The sequence below is a fragment of the Ostrea edulis genome, chromosome 1, assembly GCF_947568905.1.
Source record: "Ostrea edulis chromosome 1, xbOstEdul1.1, whole genome shotgun sequence".
Lineage (NCBI taxonomy): Eukaryota > Metazoa > Mollusca > Bivalvia > Ostreida > Ostreidae > Ostrea > Ostrea edulis.
Genome location: NC_079164.1, coordinates 66,272,509 through 66,299,439, shown reverse-complemented (window position 1 = coordinate 66,299,439; position 26,931 = coordinate 66,272,509). Strand labels below are relative to the sequence as shown.

At 35.8% G+C, this 26,931-nt stretch overlaps 1 protein-coding gene and 1 long non-coding RNA gene across 7 annotated transcripts; one reads left to right on the top strand and one right to left on the bottom strand.

Annotated features, from left to right (window-relative positions):
• Positions 1–1,755: 1,755 nt before the first annotated feature.
• LOC130052365 (uncharacterized) lies at positions 1,756–10,373 on the bottom strand. Its single transcript, XR_008800683.1, has 3 exons — positions 10,273–10,373; positions 4,721–5,561; positions 1,756–1,828 (listed from the first exon to the last, which is right to left on the bottom strand). It is a non-coding gene; the product is annotated as an uncharacterized LOC130052365 (long non-coding RNA).
• Positions 10,374–12,227: 1,854 nt separating this feature from the next.
• On the top strand, positions 12,228–26,063 carry LOC125646959 (COP9 signalosome complex subunit 7b-like). 6 transcript variants are annotated; one of them, XM_048873625.2, is made up of 9 exons: positions 12,228–12,406; positions 12,554–12,718; positions 14,417–14,492; positions 16,191–16,279; positions 18,425–18,484; positions 19,712–19,854; positions 20,634–20,739; positions 23,903–24,027; positions 25,834–26,063. In XM_048873625.2, exons 2-9 carry the CDS (start codon positions 12,563–12,565, stop codon positions 25,868–25,870), a joined length of 792 nt encoding a protein of 263 aa, XP_048729582.1. In that variant the 5' UTR covers positions 12,228–12,406; positions 12,554–12,562; the 3' UTR covers positions 25,871–26,063. The 6 variants fall into 6 exon arrangements, with proteins under 6 accessions (XP_048729582.1, XP_048729607.1, XP_056013011.1 ...); XM_048873650.2 differs by having other exon boundaries at positions 23,903–24,079; XM_056157036.1 differs by having other exon boundaries at positions 12,234–12,340; positions 16,194–16,279.
• The last annotated feature ends 868 nt before the right edge of the window (positions 26,064–26,931 follow it).

Sequence of the window (26,931 nt, the reverse complement as noted above, 5' to 3'; positions counted from 1 at the left end):
TTCGTCCGATGAAACTACATGGCGACTTACATAGTGCGACCATTCATTGATAAATTCAGAAACCTGCTGTGATGGTGGCCGATAGACAATACATATTAGAATTTTTAAGTTCTGTGTAAACACCGTGCATTCCATGTGCTCAAAATGATGGAACGAATCATCTAAGTGTAATTGATTGGAACGAAGACTTTTGTTGTAAATGAATGCAACATCGCCACCTTTACGGTTCTTTCTGGGGATGTGGAGTATATCATAACCATCCGGAACGAGATCTCCTATCACTATGCTGTCTGTGTCACTTCCGAGTCATGTTTCAGTTAACGCCAAGGCATCGATGCCGTTTGATATTATGTGATCACAAAGCGCTAGTGATTTATTTTTCACTGATCGAGCATTCAAAGTATATAAATTGATATTTTTTGCAGATTTTACTGTCTGATGTGTTTCATATTGATTGTTAGATCGTTCTTGACACACTGATTTTGACTACGGATAACTCCGTTTACCTGATCAAAATATAGTGTTCACGGTGGGTGTGACCGGTCGACAGAGGATGCTTACTCCTCCTAGGCACCTGATCCCACCTCTGGTGTGTCCAGGGTACCGTGTTTGCCCAACTATCTATTTTGTATTGCTGGTAGGAGTTATGAGATTGATCATTTTTTGTTATATTCACCTTTCATTTAACCATCGAGCTTGTATCTCTGCTGGTTGAAAGTCTGTCCCCGAGGATATTTGTCGCTCGATATATGTTCCTTCATGAGTATAAACAATAACGAAACAATACTGGCTGACACGTCGCCCAGTACAAAAAAAAAAAGTCTATAAGGGACACAGGCTCCAACAGATCGGTTGGTGTCCCTCGGATTATCCTTCGAAATTTCAAAGATTTGTCTCATGTACAATCGTCAAATTGTCAGCTTTGGTACAGAAACGAAAATTCTTAGACCCTAATCAAAGACTGTTACGTTCTTTTATGAGATATTTTTGATGATTCCTTTTCAGATCCCATGTGCTTGATCTCACAATGTTCTATAAAATATTGCAAAACTTGTGATATACTGATCACTAGAAATTCATGTAGTAGTTATCTCACCGGACGTAATTTCTGGACCAACACTTTTGATGATTTGACTTGTAAATCTTCCAACGTTGTCTACGCTATTGAGTGTAACCTATGTGGCTTAATTTATATGGGAGAAACTAAAGGTTCACTTAATAAAAGAATATCGGGGCACAGATTTCAAATACATATTGGTGGTAACCAACTTTACAAGCAATTTCAATTCACCGGACCACTCCATCGTATCCATGAAGTTAAGGATTTGGGGGAGAAAATTACCATCACACAAACAATCCAACATAAAGTACCCCTTTTCGTAGACAACGAGAGAATCACTGGATCAGGACCCTAGGTACTGCATTTCCATATGGATGCAATGATAATGTATGATGTGGGGAATTTGAGTAGTCCACAAGGAAATAACGTGAATGTGACGAGACTCTTTCCCAATACTCAAAGACGCAAACGAATTGACATTGACATTGTTCATATAAAAGACCCCAGTATAGATGGTGTCACGTTTGATTCACTTTTACCTTATGTCAACAGTTAGGTCCACATCATATTCGTACTAAACTTCACTCTGTTCCATTGAGAGTTTTACTTACGTTATTTGAAGAAGCCACAGCTAGTCTATACTTGAATTTTTAAACACCTGAATATAAAATGAACTCTATGATTATGGTTGTAACCAATCACAGGCCCTTTAAACCACCACGGGTCATGTATGATATTCCTTCCAAATCATGCCGCCAGTTCCTTAAGCTGAAATTTACAAACAAAGAAATAGATGCCGTCAACATAAGATAAACAACATTCTTCGTTATAAAAGCGATCAGTCGAGTATTCCAACTTATTTAAAGTTTCAAGTCTACACCCAGTATTTCCTACAAATATACTTCTACTATTGCATCCAAACTTTTTAATTATAAACAAACTTTGTAGTGCCTAGATATAGATCATCTTACGCTTAATCCACCTACGTGTTCTTGTTCTTCATCTTCTTTCAACTATAGTCCAGCTGGACGTGTCATTAATGGTGATGTTGATATAGTTGAAAATGAGGACCGCAAATAACTTATTCTAAAAGGTCTTAAATACAGAGAACCTCGGTCTCTCAATTGGCGACAGAACTTCATGAAACGAAGATAACAGTGATCAATCTCATAAATCCTATAAGCAATACATAATAGATAGTTGGGCAAACACGGACCCTTGGACACACCAGAGATGGGATCAGGTGCCTAGGAGGAGTAAGCACCCCCTGTCGACCGGTCACACCCACCGTAAGCCCTATATCGTGATCAGTTATCCGTAGTCAAAATCAGTGTGCCAAGAACGACCTAACAATAGGTATGAAACACGTCAGACAGCGCTTGCCTCGACTTACAAACTGACCATACACAGAACAATCTCTTGCGTATCGAATCAGTTGAGAGATATAAACACCATTTGCAGGTGATAATGGAATATTGTTACATAAATATGGGAAGTTGATGATGGAGAAGCTGAAATCATCCCCTTTGTCATACAGATAAATTTTCAGTTTTGCCGTTAGTGTCTACTTTCAATAAAATATATAAGCATGAAGCAAAAGTGGACGATTCTGTGGTTCCTTTTATTTCGAGCTCACAGGGATATATCGAATCGAATGTGAATGAGAGTAATTGTTAATAGACAAAACGTCGATATATATAAATGTCGAATTGAAGGCCACAGCAAGAGATTTGTTCTTCTCAAGTAGAAGTTTTTGAATAAATTCTGTCTCATATGAATATAAAAACAGGTCAGCTAACAAAGGAGCACAATTCGTGCCCATGGGAATTCCAACAGACTGTTGGAAGATCTGATCACCAAGGACCACGAAGATATAGTCAATGAGGAACTCTAGCATATTTTTTATTTCAATTTCAGAGTACCTGTGCGTGGAATCAGAGCGGTTTTAAACAAAGTAAGTATTTGGATGACTGATCACTAAGATATGAATATTTCTGTTTTACATTTTTGTTGAAGACGCAACTGTCTATGATTTTCAGTTTTTAAATCGAGGTAGGGTACTGACAAACAAGTTGATGTTACAGGAGTTTCAACAGTTTTTTTGGTCGTTATATAACGATCTAATTTACCAATATAACCTGTCATTTGGTGAAATGCTGTCTGACATGTTTTGTACCAATTGAGGCTGTTCTTTACATACTGACTTTGACTATACGGATTATTCCGTTTACCCGATCGAGATATAGGGTTCACGGCCGATATGACAGGTCAACAACTCCTTCTAAGCACCTGACCCAACCTTTGTATGTCCAGGGATTTGTGCTTGTCCTACTCTTAATGTTGTATTTTTCATAAGAGTTATAAGATTTATCACTGTTTGTTAAATCACGTTCACTTTTATTGAGAAGTCACTAACTGTAGGTACATGTAAAGTATACCACAAAAACTTATGCTTAGCGCTCAGAACTGTAATAGTGAGGGTTACGACATGGGATCTCCATTTCTAAGGTCATATCCGAAAGACTCGTGATTCTCAATTCTGAATGCCGAGTGTTAGGCGAAGAATGTAGTGAAGGCTCGCCATGGCACGAGCAGGGCTCGAGCTCACGATCTCCCGGTTTTGAATCTGAGGTGTATTTGAATAGTTGCACAAAATATGATATGTTGTCATTCTAGATACTACCGTACTCATAACAGCGTGTCACATTGGTTGATCGAGCGTGCAAATTCTCAAATATTTCAATGAAACAATATCTACTTTTGTCATCAGTGACCAATCACATTAAAAAAACTGGCATACTCGTAGCATGTTCAACCAAACTCGCTTTCATTCAGATTATACGGCTAATCAGTGAATGAAATTTGCATGCAAGCAAAGTTACACGCTGTTATAGGAACAATACTAATTAACTAATACTAATTAACCATGTTAGATATTGATTATTAATACGTACGTACTTTTTAAAAATAACAAATGAACATTTGAAATGAATAGTTTTCACATGTGGATATATGCTATGCTTATCGTACTGAGTTATTTGATTTGGTACAATCCATATATCGACCTCAGAGAATATTATAATTTTTTCTCTTTAAGATTTATATGTAAACTGCAGTTGCGTGATAAAACGACAACACGGGTTGAAAGTTCATTCAGCAGTAGAGATTTTCTGTATAAATACAATGGAATGCAATTCACGGGAAAGCAATACAAAGTGATACAATGGAAAGTAATGGCCCTACAAAACATTCAATAATCACGACCTTAGAAATATATACATGATACAGCATATGTTTAAATTGCAGAAAACATAACGGTATAATTATAATCTTCATTACACGAATCTATACATGCTCTACATATTTTCTTAATAAAGCAAATATCTGAGACGTTCAAAAATTTAATTCATAAAGTGATCTTTTTAACTATTTGAATTAAGCTATAAAGTTAAAATTATTTACACTATAATTATAATAAAAGTAATTTAACTTACCAAAATTATGGACTTTAGGCCATTTTGATGTTTTATATCTTTTACATGTGTTTACTGTGCTAATCTAAATAGAGCATGCAAATTGTTATCTATAAGCAACCTGGATAGAAATACTAAATGAATCTCCAAATAAATACCGCACAATATAAATAAAAGTCAAACATACCCAAATGCTGAACATGTATAAAAGTCCACCAAACTCCTATTGCAATAGATTACTTGCTACTACCTTTCTATCAAGTAGCACGGGACAAAGTGAAACCTGTCCACCTTCCAAGTGATGTGTCATATATTAACCAATCGCTCACCATGATTTTGGCGGGAAAATAGTTGATTAAGGAAAATATAAAATAATTCATCACAGACACTTTTAATAACTTTCTAATTAAAGATATTTGTAAAACTTTTTATTAATTCACTTACCTTGCATAATTATATATGAATAAAGTTAAAATCAAAATAGTACATGAGATTTCTGCTTTGCTACATCCCCCAATCTATGAAATGATGTCCCATCATTTAACAATAGAGTTTACGACCTTCTCAACCAGGGTAGGAGAAGTAGTTTTCAAAATTTCGGAACAGATCAAGTTTGTCAGCAATTGTGTCTTTTCACCCAAATCACCAACTTCTCTCTGACTCATAACATAATTACATTATTATGATTCATGCCACTTGGGTTTCTTCTTAACCCTTGATGATCTGCACAACTCAACTTCATTATTTTCTCTGTACCGGTACCTGTTCTTCTGAAGTTTCTCCTGGCTGCACTAGTTCTGTCTGTTGTGCCAAATCATTGCGCCCAACTTCTAGATCTATCAAGCTTCATCCTCCGACTCATTACTCTGCTGCTTCCTCTCAGCTAACTTCTTTCCCACTTTCTTGCCATTCTTTCTGGGTTTCTCTTTCATCGTTTCCTCAGGCCCATACTTCTGTATATGATTCTTTCCTTGTTCCTGTAAGAATGATTAAATTCCTGTGGACTGTCTTCTCATTCCCGTCATCATCTGAAATAACAAAAACAGGAATATCTAAATTAGGTTGAGATTTGATTGCATAAATTTTTTCTTCAAACTTGCCTGCTATCTTATGTTTTCCTTCAAAAGCTAAAATTCTAATTAAACATGATCTTCGACACTTAATTTTTTCGCTGTTGCTTTCTTGTCAAACTGGTTTTTTTTTTTTTTGGTTCTGGATTTTTCTGCCGCTTTATTTACAATATCAAATGTTTTCTCCTTCCTGTTTTTCAAGTCTGCTATATAGTCATGATAGTCATTTGTCTTTCCTTCACTGTTGTTCTCTAATCCAAATGCCAGATCTGTTGTTCTCTAATCCAAATGCCAGATCTACAGGTAGTCTAGGTTTCCTACCAAACATAAATTCGAATGGCGAGTATCCCGTACTCTCATGTTTAGTACAGTTGTACGCATGAACTAACGATGGTATGTATTTTTCCAATCCTGCTTCTCATGCGTCTCCAAAGTTCCCAACATGCCTAACAATGTTCTATTAAATCTCTCTGTCACTCTGTTTGACATTGGATGGTAAGGTGTCATCCTTGATTTCTCCATCTGTTATTTTACACAGCTCCTTTATCAGATGACTTTCAAACTGAGCTCCCTGGTCGCTATGCAATCTGGCTGGTATGCCGTAATGGACAATAAAGTTATTGTATAAAGCTTCTGCTGTTGTTTTTGCAGTTTGGTTCTTAGTTGGAATGGCTAATGCACATCTAGTGTAATGATCTGTAATGACTAAGATGTTGCAGATCCCTCCTTTACATGGCTCTAGGGATAAATAGTCTAAACAAATTAAACTATCTCCAGCGGGTATGATGATGTTACACTCACCAATGGAGCTTTCTTGCATGTAGGCTTCCTGCGCAAACAGTTTTAACCAAATTCTCTGTATCAAAACTCATTCTAGGCCAAAAGAATCTTTCTCGCAATAATCCAATTGTTCGATCTTTCTCTGGATGACCCATGTTGTTATGAAGTCCTAACAGTGCTGACTGTATAAGCTGTCTCGGAAGTACTAATTGATTGACTTTGTTTTCCTGAAGATTGACTTTCCTATATAAAACACCTCAAATTAATTTCAAATTTTCAAAATTTCTCATCATCGTTGTGTGGTCCTTTGAATTAGGAACTCTATTTCTATGTGGCAGACCTTTTTCTCCTAACTGCTTCAATCCAAAATTTAGTAAAGGATCGACATGTTGTAATTTCCTGATTTCTCTCAACTCAGTTTGTGCTAATGGTTGTCCTGGGAAGTCCGTAATTTCAACTATATCTAATGGTTCTACTGTTTCTGCCATGTTCACAATGTGAACACCAACTTGAGTTTTTTTGTATCCTGTCTGAACTGCTTCCGAGCTGATGTTCTTGTCAGAGAGATGCTACCTTGACAATGCATCTGCAACAATGTTTTTCTTTCCTGGCTTGTAAGTTATCTTGTAAATTAATCAATTGCGGCTAAAACTGAAACCCATCTCTGTCCTGTTGCATCAAGCTTGGCTGTTGTCAAAATGTAAGTAAGGGGTCTTTTGTCTGTTTTAACTGTAAATTTGTGTCCATATAAGTAGTCGTAACATTTCACGGTAACTGCCCACTTTAACCATAAAAACTCTAACTTCATCGCTGAATAATTCTCTTTTGATTTTCCCAATGACCTGCTTGCATAATTCTGAGTTGTCCTTCTTGTTCTTGACAAAGAACTGCTCCAAGGCCTTCTGTACTGGCATTTATATAAATTCAAACTCTTTGTTGTAATCTGCATAAGCAAGAATTGATGCATGCGTCATATAATAATTCAGTTTGTTGAAAGCAATGTCATGCTCACTGGTCCCATTTCCAGTTCTTTACATCTGTCGTGACCATTTTCTTCCTTTGGTTTTGTGGTGGCATTACATCCTGAAGTGGTTTGACTATCCTGCTGAAGTCCTTGATAAATCTTCTGTAAAAACTCGCAAATCCCTTTCACTCTCCCTCCCCTCTCTCTCCCTCCCTCCCTCTCCCACACTCCACCTCTCTCTCATTCACCCCCTCTCTCACTCAAACTCTCTTTCCCACTCTCCCCCTTTCTCTCTCCCCCTCTCCCTTTCTCCCCCCTCTCCCACTCATCCTCTCTCTCTCCCACTCTCCCTCTCTCTCTCTCACTCCCCCTCTCTTTCACTCAAACTCTCTTTTCCACTCTCTCCATCTCTCGCCTCCCCCTCCCCTCTTTCTTTCTCTCTCCCCATATCCCTCTCTCACTCCCACCCTCCCCCTCTCCCACTCATCCTCTCTCTCAATCAGCCCCTCACTCTCATTCACTCTCTCCCCCTCCCTCTCTTACTCCCACCATACCTCTCTCACTCCCACTCTCTTCCCCTTTCCCTCCCTCTCTCTCCCTTCTCTCTCTCACTCTCCCTCCCACTCTCTCCCCTCACTCTCACCCATCCAACTGTTTCTTACACTCTTCCTCTCCATTTCCCACTCACCTCTCCCTCTCCCCATCAACTCCTCTCCCTCTCCCATTCATCCTCCCTCTCCCACTCACCCCCTCTCCCACTCACCCCCTCTCTCTTTCACTCCCACTCATCCCCCTTCCTTCTAACTACCACTCATACCCCTCTCTCTCACTCCCACTCATCCCCTCTCCCTCACTCACTCCCACTCTCTTCCCCTTTCCCCCTCTCTCTGCCTCCCTCCCCCTCTCTCTCTCACTCCCTCCCCTCACTCTCTCGCTCCCACCCATCCCATTGTCTCTTTCACTCTCCCTCTCTCCATTTCCAATCCACCCTATCTCCCTCTCCCATTCACCTCTCCCCATCAACCCCTCTTCCACTCATCCTCCCTCTCCCACTCACCCCCTCTCCCTCTCACTCACCCCCTCTCTCTCTCTCACTTCCACTCACCCTCTCTCTCTTTCACTCCCATTCATCCCCTCTCTCTCTCACTCTCCCCCTCTCTCTCTCACTCCCACTCACCCCCTCTCTCTCCCACTCCCACTCTTCTTATCTCCCTCTCCCATTCCCTTTCTCATGCTCACCCACTCTCCATTTTACTCTCCCACTTTCTCCCCCTCCTTCTCTCACTGCCACTCTCTTCTCTCCCCCTCTCTCACTTTCCTTCTCTCACTCTCCCCCTCACTTCCACTCTTTCAGTCTCCCTCTCACTCACCCCTTCCCTCTTATTCCCACTCACCGCTCCCTTTCTCACTCACCCCCCTCTCTCTCACACACACCCACTTACCCCCGCCCTCTCTCTCCCACTCACCCCTCCCTCTCTCACTCCCACTTACCCCCTCCCTCTCTCTCTCTTCCACTCACCACTTCTCTCTCAGCCACTCTCCCCCGTCTCTCTGCCACTCACCGCCGTCTCTCTCTCTCTCTCTCTCTCTCTCTGCCACTCACACCCCTCCCTCTATCTCTGCCACTCCCACCCCTCCCTCTCTCACTCCCACCTCTCCCGCTTTTACTCCCCCCGTTCCCTCTCTCATTCTCACTCACCACCTCCCTCTCTCACTCCCACTCATCCCCCTCTCTCTCACTACCACTCATACCCCTCTCTCTCACTACCACTCATACCTCTCTCTCTCACTCCCACTCACCCCTATCTCTCTCACCCACCCCTTCTCTCCCTCCCACTCCCTTTCTCACAACCACTCTCCCTCTTTCACTCCCACTCTCCCTCTCTCACTCCCACCAACTCTTCCTCTCTCACGCCCACCCACTCTCCCTCTCTCTCACACTCTCACTTTCTCCCCTCCTTCTCTGACTGCCACTCTCTTCTCTCTCACTCTCCCTCCCTCACCCCCTCCCTCTTTCATTCCCACTCATCCCTTCCTCTCACTCATCCCTCCCACTCACCCCTCCCTCTCTCATTCCCACTAATCCCTCCCTCTCTCCCTCACCCCCTCCCTCTCTCCCTCCCTCTATCACTCCCACTTACCCCCTCCCTCTCTCCCTCCCTCTCTCTCTCCCACTCACCACTTGTCTTTCTGCCACTCACCACAGTCTCTCTCTCCGCCACTCCCACCCCTCCCTCTCACTCACCCCCTCCCTCTCTCCCTCCCCCGCTCTCCCTCTCTCTCACTCACCCCTCTCTTTCTCTCTGCCACTCACTCTCTCTCTCTCTCTCTGCCACTCACCCCTTCTCTCTCCCACTCGCCCCCTTTTTCTCTCCCACTCACCCCCACCCCTATCTCTCTCTCTCTCTCCCGCTCATCCCCTCTCTCCCACTCAGTCCCTCTCTATAAAGTCAAAATTATTTACACTTCATATTTACACTATAATTATAATAAAAGTATTTAATTTACCAAAATTATGGACTTTAGGCCATTATGATGTTTTATATCTTTTACATGAGTGTACTGTGCTAATCTAAATTGAACATGTTAATCAGAGATTCCTCTGACTCTTACCCCCGCTTTTATATTGTGACATGTGCGGAAACCAGTTCATTTTCTTGAAGTAAAAATATACGATTGTTTACATATCTTATTTTAAAATGTCAAAGTAGTCTGATTAAAATTGCCCTTAATTGTCATATAAAATAAATGGAGGAAATATTCGCTACTTTCGACACTTCCCCCGTACATTTCACAATATAAAAGCGGGGGTAAGAGTCAGAGGAATCTCGGATTAGTGAATTGTTAGCTATGAGCAACCTGGATAGAAATACTAAATGAATCTCCAAATAAATACCGCACAATATAAATGAAAGTCAAACATACCCAAATGCTGAACATATATAAAAGTCCACCAAACTCATATGGAATAGATTACTAGTTAAAACCTTTCTATCAAGTGGCACGGGACAAAGTGACTAAACTAGCAAAACCTGTCCAAGTCATGTATGATATATTAACCAATCACTCACCATGATTTTGGCGGGAAAATAGTTGATTAAGGAAAATATAGAATAATTCATCAAAGACATGTAACAGGGTTTCTCCCAACAAGAATGAGTAACGCAACGCCTGTAGGGTTCAGGTCTCAATATATATTTATTTGGACACAGTGATTGGACTTGACAGTATATCACTAAAGATAGCCCCTTCTATGGGAAAAAGCTTCCCTCAGTAAATTTACAGCTTGGACAATATTATCAGGTTCAAGGATTGACTCAGAAATCAATATAGTACCATGTATGTACAATGTAAAATCATTTTCATAAATTAAACTGAATATCTAATTGCTCATTTTGAACAAAGTCATCAAATACTTTTGAAAAGCATAAAATCTATGTAAACTGATTTATATCACCTTACAATATAGTAATATATATAACTGAATTCTTTAATCAATATAAGGAATAAGTTTGACTCATTTATTCATTCTTTCAGTCATTTAGTAAAAGTGCAAATGGGAAGTTTATATTGCAACTATACAGAATAGACTTTTAATTAACTAGTAGCAATAGGAATTAGTATAAATATGTTACTTACCAGAAATCAAGGATTTTGTAGTCTGCTGTCAGTATTAAACTCTTTCTCAAAATCACGTCTATTCAAATGTATGTCTACCTAGCTTCTGAATAATATTCAGATACTCAAAACTGGCGGTAAAACTATAGAACCGAGAAAACCAACCAAATGCAACTTGACAATCACTGACCAATAAAAACCCTTCATACAAAATGACCACACTCAGATCCATGACCAAAGCCCCCAAGGTATATAAATTGTAAGTGTACCTTTGTGGTGTGATGTAAATAAAGGGGTGGATCTAAGATCTAAATATGTATGAATATAAAAACATATATTTGTCAGTAATGGATTGTCAAAACTTGGTACTATTACAGACACTTTTGATAACTTTTTTTATTAAAGATATTTGTAAGACTTTTATTAATTCACTTAATTTGCATAATCCTACATGTATATGAATAAAGTTAAAATCAAAATTGTAAAACTGTGTACATGAAATTTCTGCTTTTCTACATATATATTTATGGATTTACCTCATGAAAAAGCTTTTTTACATTTCATAATACTTAATTGTAATTCAGATGATACCATGAAATATCGTATAGCATGCTACACTGATTACTGTAAATCTCGTGATATGAAGGAATAGCATATTGATTTCATTGCATCGATTGTTTTTAATCGCACCAATCAAGAGTATAATATTGACCCTGAAAAACATGCCCAGGTTTTCTCCGTAAGAAAAATTAATTAGAGGACATTCTACGTGTAATAGTTATAGATTATAAAATTACGTAAAGCAACAGTTCAGTTTCTTGAAGTACAAATAAAAGATTATGTGTACATATCTTATTTTAAAATGTCAAAGTAGCATAATCTGAATAAAATTGTCCCTGTCATATGAAATAAATGGAGGAAATATCCGCTACTTTCGACACTTGTGGATTTGGATGAGAGTATTCAGAAATAAATCTATGGACTCTAATGATAGGCCAAAATTATATCAGTAACACAGGTATTTAGAGATTATTGTGTGTGTGTGTGGGGGGGGGGGGGGGGGGGGGTGTCCGCCAATGTGTGGATTGGAGCGTGGACTGTTACAACTTTGTGCATGTGGGGAATTCTATAATAAACCATGCTCTCCCTCATGACAGAAAATCTTACCAGGCCCGTTTTATTGGAGGATAAAGGGGATGGGGAATATAAATTAAAGGGGTCTTTGTGCTAAAACACCGGAATTATTTTATGTACTCTGAGTATTCCGTAACTTAGAATTTTCTTAAAGGGAGTTAACATGTAAACTTCCTGTTAATGTTCTCAATGCTGATCATGTAGATTTACACCGTGTAGGATACGATTATTAAAGATTTAGGTAACGGTATTTTACGATATTTTAGCTCAGTTGTCAACACATTTGAAGAGAACGCACAGCAAACACGTAATATATTTTCTTATCTTGTCAAATATCGCCGTAAATATGCCTTTCTTTTTGCTCATTGCAAAAATCTGAAAGTCACCGTACACAGTACATTTTTCGTATTGATGCCATGGGTTTGGTCACATAGTCATTTCCTAATTTCTACAGATAATAACAATGACAGATAAGGCCACCCCAAATCCACTGGAACAGTTTGTTCTATTGGCCAAAACTGCCAAGGGGGCAGGTGCTGTAGAGCTGATCAAACAGGCTCTGGAGGCCCAAGGAGTTTACGTTTTTGGAGAACTTTTGGACATGCCACATATTCAAGAGGTATGAATTTGATCTATTAAGTAAATGACATGTTTAAACGGCATAGTTTGTTTTGGATTTAATATAGCTTCACGCAGGTTTGAAGTTTTTGTGCCCAGGCATATGCCTATTATAAATAATTTTCACATTTCAATGTACAGTATTACTAAATATAAATACAGTTATTTGCCTAGTTCCATATCACATTTTCATTAACGATTGCTAGCAGTATAATCCACAAAGAATAATGTAAGTTTCCATGTCTTGTTAGAAGATCAGAAGTTACTCAAATGAAAAATAAATTATTTGAAATCGTAGTAAATATCATTGGTCTTTGCATTTTCCATAACCGTGTTCATAGATCAGTTCCGAAACACACTGCCAGTTCCAAATCATGGAGATGTGTAAAATGACTGCAGGCTAATTCGAACATTGATTGAACCGATCCGACATTCATTCGGTCCGAAACTTTAAATCAATACATGTGTATGTTTATTTCGCTTAAGATATATCTAGTTTCTGTAGAAATAAAATGAAATCAGACACTTGTTTGAATTTATCTTTACGTTATTGACATTATATTGAACAATATTCAAAGCATAGCCAAAAATGCAGCATTCAAAATTCTAGAGCCTGTTTATGATATAACATTATGTCTACCCATCTGATAACAATCTTTCGCCATTTTCTTGTGGAGTGGGCGAGGGTGGGAAGAGAAAATAATACAGGCATACATAAATATGGTAGAATTGAATAAAATACAGCATACTTTTTAAATATAAATTTCAAGAAGTAAATCTAGATGCAATACAAAGTATATTTACTGTCCTGATTTTCTAATTTTAAAATGTATTTAAGGGAGGGGGGGGGGCATTATTTATTTTGGTAATCAGGAAAAAATAGAGTTTGTTGTGTTTATATGAAATGTGTGCTGTATCTGACACTATGCCTATAAATTTAAAAGTGCCTTTAATATTCATCTACTGAAATATTGCTCAAAGTTTAAAACTAAGTTCAACAAGACACGTATGACAGTAGTTGACACGACTGATGTGGAATTGGACAAACAGATGGTGTCTCGTTGGTAAGGCATCTCAACTACAATACACTCACTGAAGAAATATTTATTGATGCTTTTGCTGAAAGATATATCAATAAAATCCATTTATTTTTTGTGCAAAAAACTTGGGTATTCTTTAGCTACAGACAACTTTTCCCACCAGCGTGATTTTTCCCAAAACATGTAAGTGAAGATGTCGAAGTCCTTATGTATTGAAGAAGTGTGACAAGTAATAAACCTAGTGGGTTGGATAAAAATCACACCAGTTTAATATCTCCAAATAATCATTTTCAATGTGATTTACCTTTTTAAGTAGAAATCATTTCATTAATTATTTTTAAATAATAATAACGAAGTGATTCGGAACTGGCCATAAATCCAGAACTGGGCAAAAGACTGTAGAGGTATGTAGAAGAAAAATGTCAAGGCTTTTTTATTGAAAAACTGTGTTACAAGCATGATCACATTTCAGCCATTATAAGGTATTTAATATGAATAATTTACAGTAAGAATCAGGACGATGATTTTTACTGCTGAACCTAATGCTGCAGTCTTTCTGATTATCTGTGTGTTTATTACTTCTTTTACACAGTCTTAATTAGACAGTTATAAAAGATTGCTACAGGGATGATATTATGATATTTGCGATTCTTTTTCAGCTTTCATCTGGTGCACATTCACAGTACCATAATCTTCTTAACATATTTGCATATGGATGTTACAAAGATTACAAAGGTATTGTTTGATGAATCATTGAAAATTTTTGAATGACTCTTACTACAAACAAGATAAGTGAAAACTAACGAACATTTGTAAACTTTCTCAGTTCAAATCAATTTCTGTTTGAAATTCAAACAGACAATGATGCCTATAGGGCATATATGATGTACTGGTATACCCTTTCTGAAATCAATAATTTTTTCAGTACATACATGTATATATTTTTAGGTTTTGTGGTCTAGACTATAATATAATCAATATTAAATACATGAATATCTATTTTTACTTGTGTACACATTATTTGATTTTATGGAGAAAAAAACATGTCAATGACTTTTTCAAAACATGTTGAATATAAAATATCTGAAGGAGGTATGCTACACCAGAGAAATTTGATATGGATGAAAAGTGGAAGATATGTACATTGAGGATATGAAATTGAAAACTTTTAGATTTACTTCATTTAGTAAAAAAAAAAATGCAGTTTTAGTAGAAAGCAATCTGAAAAAAGTTTAAAACCCCTGTTGGACTCGAACCCTCGATCTACAGTTCAGCAGTCAATGTGCTAACCTAATGAGCTACTCAGCTAAGCGATGACTTTTTAAATGAATAGACAAATATTGCTGATGATTATATTTTCCTCCATGTTTTAAAAGGAAGTCAGCCATTATGATGATGTAGAGTACCTCCTTAATAAATTTGATACATGAATGCCATGGGAATATAGGAAGCAGTCAAGCTTACCTCAATAATTTAGTGCTCCCACACTACTATTACTGCCTTTTATCATCATAGATACTTAAACTGTACCTTCATTCCTTACCAATATTAAAGAAATCCAAAGACCTATGCAAATAAAATCTATTCCAAATATTTAATCAAATTTGAAGGAGAATAGGCAGAAAAATTTGAGTTGAGAAAAATAATCTTAAAAATCAAAAAAAAAAAAAAAAATCGCACTTCAGTGATTTTCTCATTTGATCATGTTTGAGAGTCTTATTACTGTGACATCACAATGTACCCAACTGCAAAAACATCACAGCCTGCTACAAGACAGAACATCATTTAGTAGGATATATAGGTTATAGCTTGTAAAGTGACCATTGTGCCACCTTTATGACTTAAAATTTCTGACATATAATATATTTTAATCATGTGATATATGTCCTGTGTATTCTAAAAAGAAAATGATTGAAAGATTATTTTGTAAAATAAATATAGTGAGCTGACACCATAGATAGGCTTGTTGATGTTGGAAACTTAAGTCTTTATACAATACTTTAATGTAAACAGTGAAACATAGAGTGAAAAAGAGAAAGCTTGCTCTCCTAAGTTTTTTGACGGATAAATTACCAAATAAACGGTCTTACACAAGTTTGTGCAGTCTCAAGTACATCATGTTCTTACTTCAATATCCATGTTTTTTGATGTCTGAAATGGTCATGTGACTGTCTTTTGAATAAGCATTACGGATGGCTGAGTGACATATTTGTACAATGTAAACAATGATTTAAAACCAAATACTTCTGGTTTAAATAGTTTTAATGATAGAAGACTTGTTGGATATCCTTATAAATATTTAACTGTGACAAGGTAACGACATTTTTATCAAGTAGACAAAAATTTTCATAATATTAGACTAAACAGCTTTAAATTTGAGATGTCAGATTTTTCTGTATTTTCTGTGTATTTAATATTTGATGTATTTTATAGCAGCTGCCTCTAGCCTGCCAGTACTAACTCCAGCACAGCTTACGAAATTGAGACACCTGACAATTGTATCATTAGCAACAAAAAATAAGGTAATTAATGACATTAGTTATTCGCTTTTGCCATAAAATGTTACGTGTATATGGCCATAAAATGGTCAGAGCATATAGAGTCAGCCCTTCCCATCAATCCATCAATTTTCTGGACTTTTTAGTAAACTCAGGTGACCTATTGCAATATGCAACTTCCGAGATATTAGCTCTTTTGTGATGGAGGTACGTTCAGTATTCTGTTGAATGCTTTGGTGGGTACAAGATGTATACATACATGTACAGTATAGACTGGCTATATAAATAGGGATAAAAGTTCAAAAAGCATAAATTTTGTTTAAATCAGCCGTTGATATACATGTACATTAAGCTAACCATATCAAGAATAATTTGTTTGAATTAGGCCATTAAATTGAATATGAAATTATTATTTATTTCCTTTGCTACATAAGTGATACTTTTATCAAAGAAAGATGGTGATTATCGATTTTTGTTCGAGCGATTTCATTATCAAATACTCATAAACTTACTAAATTTGTGTGTTCTGCAGTTCGGGTGGTTGCATGACGTCTGGGAATCACCCTTTAGGCATTATATGAATGCAGAGATAAGCATTTGTACCCACCGCGTGAATACAAAAACATATTTTGCGCCTCACTGTACATAAGAGTTAAACAAAGGATAATAACTATTGTGCAACTCGGAAATTGTGTATTGGTCTGCTTCCGTCGTTGTCCATTGTGCATTAACTATTTATCATTTTTAGCTTCTTCTTGATAACTACCATTCCAGTTCTTTTCAAATTTTGTATGAAACATCTTTGGGACTGTTTGGGGAGGGGGGGGGGGGGGGGCATAAGTTGTGAATTTCAGGATACCTACACCCCCGGGGCCTTAAAAGCAAGGCAAAAGATGTCAAAAATTGATCAATTTTCAAGAAATCTTCTTTACAACCACATTTCTCTAAGGAAAACTAAATGTGTTGCATTGTAAAGCAGGAAAATCTCTACCAAAATTGTAAATTTCATGATCCCAGGGATAGAGTTTCTGACTCCAGAGCAGAGCCAAACTTGGCATATAATATTAAAAAACATCTTTTTTAATGCTAAATAGATATTTAGAATGAGCAGGTAGCCCTTTATGTAAATTGTGAATTTCATGATCCCATGGGTAGAGGTTGGTATCAGGGTGGGGCCAGTGATTAAATGTATGTTAATAATTGAACATTTTTAACTTCTTGATAACTACTGTTCCAATTCTTTGCATTGTTGATATGAAGCATCTTTGGAACAAGGGTGACATAAATTGTGAATTTCAATACTCTTGCACCCCTAGGGTCTGAGGGATGGGGCAAAAACTGCCAGAAATTGACCAATTTTCAAAAATCTTCTTCTGTACAACCTTATATGCGTAAGAAAAACTAAATGCATAGTAATGTAGAACAGGAAGGTCTTTACCAAAATAGTAAATTTCATGATCCCAGCAGCAGGGGTTTATTATCAGGGTACCAAACCTTGGTATATTTATAAGTGTAAAACATTTAGATAATATCTTCTTTAATGCTATTGATACTAAATTGAAACTGAATAGATATTAAGAAGGAGTAGGTAGTCCTTTACCAAAATTGTAAATTTCATGATCCTAGGGGGTAAGGGTTTAATTTTTCCAGGGTGAGCCAAAATTATGATAATGATTATTGTTTTTGTCATTGAAAGATTTCTTTAAGGTTGAAGATACAATATTAAGTTTGTTAATACAATATAAAAACTAAATGCATATTCAGAACAGGAAGTATTTGTAGATTTCATCGCCCGTTGGACTAGTGATACTTTTTAACTAATGAATACTCAGGTGACCAATAGGGCCTTTGGGCCTCTTGTTAATCTGACTGCCAAATACTGTAAATCAGTTGTAAATATCAGCAAACTGAGCAAAGCTTACCGTTTCCTGGAGGCCATGTAAGGTAAATGTATGAATGAAAGGTGAAGATAACGAACAGTGATCAATCTCATAACTCCTACAAGCAATATTCTTAAACGGAATTTGCATTTTCAAATTCATTTGATATGTACTTATTTTGCAGAACATTTGAGTTGTATGTACATGGAGGATATATTCTTTTTTGCACTACTGACTATTTGTTGTAATTATGAAATTCATGTCTATGTAATATGTTTTGCCCTTTCAGTGCATTCCCTATTCAGTTCTTCTTGAAGAACTAGATATACAGAATCTTAGAACTCTTGAAGTAAGTATTTTTCTACACTCAGTTATATCGTATAGACGTTGATTCTCACATTGTAGAATGTTTGAGCACTGCTTACCTAGTGGATATACAGATCCACAGTCTAATCTGGATATATTGAAATTCAGGGGACTGGCATTGTATACACCTATTTACTGGCTATTCGGACAATAGCAAGTTTATTGTCCCCCAAGACAGCAACTATTTCCTGAGGCTGCGCCTCGGGAAATAGTTGCTGTCTTGGGGGACAATAAATTTGCTATTGTCCGAATAGTCAGTAAATAGGTGTTTTATTTTACCAAAGTAAACATTACTTGTGTCAGAAGTAACTTGTGAAGTAAACTAATCAGAGTTATCAGACTTTGACATCACAGAAAAGAAAACGCAGGAAAACATAGCATCCGGTAAATAGTTTTGAGACTATTTCCCTAGGGCAGATAGCTTAGAAACTATTTCACGGCTAGCGTTATCCAAAAGAAATAGCAAGTTTATTCACCTAACATTTATATAGCAAAAACATTCTGAGGTATAACAATTCATTATATTCAAAGTTCAGTATTATCAATATTGAACTATATTAAACAATGTTACTGGGGATTTATTTTTACTTCATTATAACAGATAGTTCAATATAAGCAACTTCAGTATAAGTAGATTGAGTAGACAGAATATTCATTTGTATAAATAAAAAAAAGAAGAAAAAAAAAAACCCTCTTTTTGATATCAGATTATATTTTAAAAGATGTACTGAACAGACAACACTTGTCTCTAATGACCTAATTGTCTTGTGATGAATTGAATGTGATGAACTCCGTTGATATAGAAGCATGCATTCACTTAAGTTTTGCCTTTTCTTACCATTTTATTTTAAGTATTTCTTGAGATAATGCTATGATTTTTAGAAATATTCAATATACAACAGTCAAACCTAGTTATCTCAAACTCAATAGGGCCAAGAAAAATCTTAAAGATATCTGAGGGTTTAAGATATTGAAGTTAGAATACATACATTGTACAAGAAATGTACAGTAGTTGGGACTTCCATCTCACTTCGACATATCCATGGTATTCAAGATATCGATGTTTGAAATTCTGAAGTTCAACTGAATAACATTACATGTATCATGCTATGTAAAATTTGGCACCCTTTTTGTGGCCCCTATGGGACCCCAGGGGACATCATTTAAACAAACATTTATAAATTTTTACGAAAGAAATGTTATGTTTTAGGATTTAATTATTGAAGTAATCTATGCCGATATTGTCCGTGGAAAGTTAGATCAGAAAAACCAACAATTAGAGGTGGATTATGCCTTGGGCCGAGATATACGACCTGAAGCTGTTCCAGAAATTGTGTCTGTTCTGCAAGACTGGTGAGTGGCTGAAATATACAACAAATAGAATAGAAAGTGCATTGAATGAAAACAAATAATGGTGCATAGACAGTCAGTTATGAAATACAGGACTTCTGAAGATATTAAAGCATTACAGTTCATGATATATGATGAGCACACTAAATACAAGTTTCAGTCCATTGTACATCAATTTTGCCTCAGAGAATTACAGCTCTCAAACTAACTGAAAGCTAGTGTTGAAACAATGATTAATTATAATTCAAAATTGATTGGTTGAACTACCAATTTCAATGATCACTTTCAAGTTTTGAAGTATTCAAGAAAGCATAACAATTCACTTACGCTGTACATAAGTCACTGAACGTCAGCAAATGTACAAATTTAACACAATGTAGTGTCTACATAGACTCTATCTGTTAAATTCCTTTGTTCCATACAACATGTTCACAAACAGCAGTAACTTTACAGTACATGTAAACATTAATCATGTAAAAAAAAAAATGTAAGCATGTTTTAAATCATCAATCAGTAGGTTTGCTTCCAGTTATAACTGATGATAATTTATGAAGATTTTACAATTGTCAGTTTGTACTAAAACTGTATTTTGAAATAAATTTTATAGAGTCATATACCGTTACTAGAATGTTAAAATAAATAGGAATTATGTACTGGTAGTAACTATTTCTTTAACATTAATAACAGAATCAAAGGTTTAGAAATGTCAAGGATGAACAAGATTTTCAAACTGAATTTATATGATGACGTATTCTGGAAAATCTGTTTGATAAAAATTTCAGGTGCACAGGCTGCGAGGCAATGCTACAGAGTATAGAATCCCAAATCTCTAAGGCAAACCAAAATAAAGAGAACAATTTGCGAATCAAACATCAAATAGAACAGGAGGTAAGAGCCGGCTTTAAGCTTGTGTCACATACATTGTACATTTAAGGAAATCTGTAGAACAATTTCAGGTGGTTCGCACAAAGTGTTGGTGTTTTGCGACGGAAAATGCTGTTTGATTTTAAACATGTTCAGTATTTTTTAGCACTGTTGGTAAATTCGAAGTCAGTTCACATGTATGGTAGACCTGTGAATTTCATATATTATTCAGATAATCTGAGTCCCCAGGTTGATAGTCCTATGATTTTCCTACATTAAAGCCATAAGAGAGCCACCATCATTGTACATACTCTCTGTGTCTATCATGGCTTAACCTACAATTTTAATTCTATCTTCTGACAGTTGTACATCTGTCATAAAAATGTTGCATGATTGATGCACGGGCTGTACATACTGGACTTTCGGGATACATTTGTGATGCTTCTCGGCCAATGACAGGTCTCCAAAAGCAGAGGTGTCGAGAGAGTTCATTCTCCATAAGCAAGATAACATGAAAGGCACGGGATTTACCCATGACGATTGCATATTAGGATAGACATGTAGCAGCTGCATTTAAGGTAGCTCATTACACTAAAATTTTATTTAATGGCTTGTTAAAGCACCTCTTATGAAGTATGATTTCACCATTGAAAGAGAGATGCAAGTTCTCAATTATTTTATATGATTTTTTTTGGTGATTTTTTCCTTAATGATAAAAAAGGTGTTTTTCTTGCAAATAAGGGATTCTAGAGTCCAAATTTCGCTGTGATTTGGTGCATGATATGAATATAATAAAACATGCCAAAAAGATTCAGATACACTGTATAAACGTTCTAATTTTTTAGAAAAAAATATTGATGAAAATTGGAAACTTTATTGATATTTTTTAAATCTATTTCTTCAAAAAACATGTCAGTTAGAAAAGAGGTACATGTATATCGAAGAAATATATAAAAAGAAAGTGAAACGAAATAACCAAATTTCAAATATAATCACTATATTTAAACGAGAGAGGAAAGTACCAATTCTGGTCAAAATTGATAGAAATTACTAAAATAATCATATTGTTGCTAATTGTATGTACTATTCATCAAGAAATTAATTTCCTTTGTAAACTCCTTTAATTTGTAATCCATTTCACATCAAGGGAATGTAGTTTTCTAATTACAATGTTCACTATGACTACTTTTGTATAATTCCGATCAGGCTTGGTTCAATTTTGAAAAATTGAAATATTTCTGAATTACGACCATTTCATTTCAATTTCTTTTTATGATATATTTCTCCGATATATCTTTTTTCTAAATGACATGTTTTTTGAAGATTTTATCCATAGATTTAAAGAATATTAGTAAATGACGTTTTCAATATTCATAGATATTTTTTATTTAAAATATTATAACGTCTATCTGAGCCGTTTAGACATGTTTTCTTAGATATTCATATTATGCATCAAATCACAGTGAAATTTGGACTCTAGAGTATCTTATTTGCAAACAAAGTACCTTTTTATCATTCTGGGATAAATCACAAAAAATTCATATAAAATAATTGAGAGCTTGTATCACTCTTTTGATGGGGAAATCATACTTCACAAGAGGTGCTTTAACGAGCCATTAAATAAAAATTTAATGTAATGAGCTACCTTAAGGGTATTCCAATGATTGTGAAGGCCTCAGTTTGACCCCAAAATTGTATGAAATTTGTTGATAGTAAAATAGTCATGGAGATCACTGGGCACTGAGCCCACAAAGGGGGTCTGTTGTTGAGAATTACTTGTGACACTGAGAAAAGCTTGAATATTTGCAAAACTCTGAAAGTCTACTACAGCATTTACCTTGATTTTTATACAACAAACACTCAACTTTATAGATGAATTTCATTACACAACTTTCAAATTCACATTTCTCTAATCTACATGAGTCCCTTCTGTCGTATGCGTACTGAAATTGTACGAACAAAAGATGGTAAGTTCCTCAGGCTTTAGTTTTGATTAGTGGATTAAAACAATGGGCAACTCAACTTTGTGATTATTCATACGCAGCTCAGTTAAGGCTATCCGAGAAAAATCACAGTGTTGTTATAAATGTACCTCTGTGCACTTCGCACCATATGACGTCACAATGAAAAAGTACGTCACAGCGTACATGTTCTGATAGTTGTATTGCGGGGAAAGCGTCATAATATTTTGTTGTTATTTACTACTGTTATCAAGTGATAAGCTGTATACGTAAAAAGATTTCTTTTCAAATGATTATATATATTATTCCTTAATGATATCAAATCATTCTCCATTTTTAATATATAATGTGCACGAAGGTGATATGCATATTATATTGCGACCTTCAAATCGCCCCTAATCTGAATGACATGCGTTTAAAAATTCCCTCATGTAATCTCATACTACAGAAACAGTGGCAAAGTTCAGGTTCATCTGCTATAAAAAACAATATGAATTTTTCTGAAATATAATCTAGATATATTTATGCGTTTGAAAAGTGCAGGGAGCAATTTCTGTCTTGTGTATTAACGGTATGATATATAATATATAGGAATGTGGACAAACCCGGTAATTCGCTGATGACTGTTGATATGTTGTTAAATTACAGCATGTTTAGTTTGAGTATACATTTGCTCCCAACACTTTTCATGTTCAGGATTTTTATTTCTTTCTGTCAGTGAGTATATCAATAAAAATTCAGCTGGTTACCCGCATGAACCTGAACTTTTGTTCACAAGTAGGGCCTCTTGCTGATTTCCAAAAATAAAGTGTTACTGGTATTTAACTGACGTCACGGGAAATTACCTTGAGGGGAATTTACAGTAGCTCAGTCACAGTCAACATATGGGTAGTATCGTTTCGGTGTTTATCCGTAACAAGCGTAATGATACCTGTGAATTTGAGGTGCAATTTCACCCCATGATTATTGTGCATTTTACTATGGAAGCCCTTAACCTAGTTGCGTATGTAATCCAAAGTAGTTACAAAGTTATAAGGATTGATGGACAATGTTTTCCCAGGGTTTTGCAGGTGACACCAGAATAATGATTTTTTTAAGATTTCGAAAACACTCCCTACCCCCTACCCCCACCCTTCATATAACAGCTAGTACATGTATATGAATATATTGAAATTCTTCTGCTAACAATCAAGCACAATATATTTGATATATCCTTTTATACACAGGTTGTAAATATAAAGAAAACATTGAAAAACACCCAACAGCAGGATTCAGAAGAACAGATGGTGACAGACAGCCAAGTGTCAATGTCTTGTGATAAACCTAGCAAGAAAGCCTCCAAAACTAAGGGGTAAGACCATCTCTTGTGATAAACCTAGCAAGAAAGCCTCCAAAACTAAGGGGTAAGACCATCTTTCAAACAAGATTTCTTCAAGAAAATTATTTTTAAATCATCCATTTCCTCTTTACTGAAGACACACATCTAAACATAATTATGCAATGAATTGTGGACTCATTTAAAAATCCCACAAAGTAAAGCATCTCTCAACACATAAGTGTAAATGTGGTGTAAATACGTTTGTAGATTTAGTGTAGTTGTAGTGCTAGATGTATTTATAGTTTTTGTTGCTTTGTTATTATTCTCTGTTAATATTGGTCACATTATGTAATTCTTTTCGTTTGTCCTGAAGAAGGGACGGGTCATCCCAAAAAATTGACAATCTGGTTGTTCATGTCGTTAATTTTAGTGCTTTGTGTATAATATGTACATGTATATATATAAACTTTAAACACTTTCTAGAAATATTTCGACCGTATAACCGGTCTTCTTCAGTCGTGTTTATCTAATGTATGTACAAAGCTTCTGAAGATTTGAAATGAAAGCGCTAAAGCTTTAAAACGTCTTCGTGTATCTTTTTTTTTATTTTTTACCTCTATATATATTGTATGAACAAAATATGGTAAGTTCCTCAGGCTTTAGTATTTTACTTTAATTAGTGGATTAAAACTATATATATATATATATATATATATATATGTATATACACATTGTATGCATTCCACTATAATGCAGATTTATATCTGATCAAATCATGGCCCTGGGGCTAGGTGGTATTAAAATAGGGATTCAACGTTTGATATGACAAATTTGTAGGAATTTTTTTTTTAAATCTTGAGGAGAGTAGCAGGGACACACTAAATTATATTGATATGTGACATTCTAAATTGTGGTGATTAAAATTTTACATGATACATGTATAAAGTAAAAAGTTAATAATAAATCCAAACAGCAAGGCCATGTTACATGTACTAACATTGATATTGAAGCATTCCTACATATGTATGTTATGAGGATTCAAGATCCTGTGGGGTTGGAATGGGATCAAAAAAAAATTGTGGGAATAAGGAGGGTACAAAACTCTTCTGAAGAACAGCAGGACCAATGTGACTCATGTGAGCATTGTGGCCCATAGGCCTTTTGTAGTAAGATTAGAGCTAATTTTCCCCTGATTTTGATTAGTCTCATTTAGGTTTGGGTTATTAACTGAAAATTAATTTGTTGCCAATTTCACTGTTAAGTTTAAAATTTGCAAACATGGTGGAATAATAAAAAAACGTAGGAGGAAGGGCACAAGAAAATTGCATATTCTGTCCATAGCGGCAACATAACATAATGGTGAAAATTTGATTTCTTTACCTTTGTATTGGGCCTCAGGAGCAGGTATCATTATGAAATGGACATGAAGAGTAGAGATCAGGCACTTTTGTCACATTTTGATAAGAGGTTTTATGGACCATTGCTTAAATTTCATAACACCATTTCGTATTTTTGTTGTTATTTAAGTCCCACTGGAAAGATACATAGGCAAATTAAGTGTCAAAAGGAAGAAGAGAGTTGGAAGGTGAAAGGGAAGGATAGGGGGCCTATAGAATTAAACTACGCCACGATCGGCTAACAGCAGGGTCATCAAACTGAAATCGTATTTTCAAGCAGATTTATTACATCTGATTAATGCCCATCATCTAAAATAAATCATCATTTCTATATTTAAACAAATCTCCTTCTCTCAAAAGCATATACCCATAAACAATACTAGCCAAACTGGTGCACACACTGTATAACATCTAAACATTTGTTTTTCTATCTTTATTGCAGATTACGTGGCAGCAGTGGTACAAAGCTGTGGAAATAACATAGGATCAGTGACTTCTATTGACCTCTTGTTTTGCAACAATGTGACAACTCATTTCACTGCAATGGGAAATTGATATCAGTTTTTACTACTGTGTACATCTTGATTACTAGATCCTATGTATTATTGCTCCATAGTAAATATATATGCTGTCAGGAACTTTTAAGTGCTCTATAATACAATTTACATTAAATATGTGTGTTTCCCTCTATTGTGCTATATTAGCAAAAAGGTAAAAACATTAAGAACTTTAGTTTCATAGGTTTTTTTTTAACCCCTCCCCCTCTTATTTTGTTAATTCAATTTTTTTCATTTCTGTTAGAAAGAGAGAGAGACAGAGAGAGAGAGAGAGAGAGAGAGAGAAAGAGAGAGAGACAGAGAGAGAGAGAGAGAGAGAGAGAGAGAGAGAGAGAGAGAGATTATACACCTGTATTAGTGGGGAACATTAGGTAGGACATGTCCCTACTGATATTATCTCAAAATCATTTTTTTTTTCACAGTAGAACAAAAGAGCATTGGGTGTCCCCCCTATAACTATTACGTTGGTAGATTTGTTTCACCTTTACAATGTGTGGTGATTCTGTGGTAGACCTTTTGAGGACATCCTCACATGCCATAGGTTTAGTTAGCTAGAGAGAAGAGTAAAGGGGAGAGAAAGAAGTGATCTTTTTAACCACAGTTTTCTTTAATGACCAAAGTTTATTGAATTCTTGACCTAAGTATCCATTTGATACTAACACTGATTTCCAATTCCTACCGAAAACATTATACACTTTGAGTATTTGACACTCCTATCTCATTAGAGCATTGCTTTACTAAGAATATCATTATTGAATGTTTCTGTAAAACACACAATTCAGTAGATGCATAAATCAGAATATTGTGGCCTTGAGCACCAAATTCTCTAGGCCTTGATCTTTCTTTTACCATCACCCTCTTTAGTATTATATACAGAATCTTCCCCTAATACAATTCTAGAGTCATGTCTAAAGTTTTCTTTGTGACCTTTGACCCAATGACCTCAAAATATGTTGACATGTTTTTCAGAAAACCACTTAAAT

Coding starts and splice junctions, on each gene's coding strand:
- LOC125646959 (XM_048873625.2), top strand. CDS start 12,563: ATGACAGATAAGGCCACCCCAAATCCACTGGAACAGTTTGTTCTATTG. Junction 14,493..16,190: donor ATGTTACAAAGATTACAAAG/GTATTGTTTGAT, acceptor TGTATTTTATAG/CAGCTGCCTCTAGCCTGCCA. Junction 19,855..20,633: donor GTGTCTGTTCTGCAAGACTG/GTGAGTGGCTGA, acceptor TAAAAATTTCAG/GTGCACAGGCTGCGAGGCAA.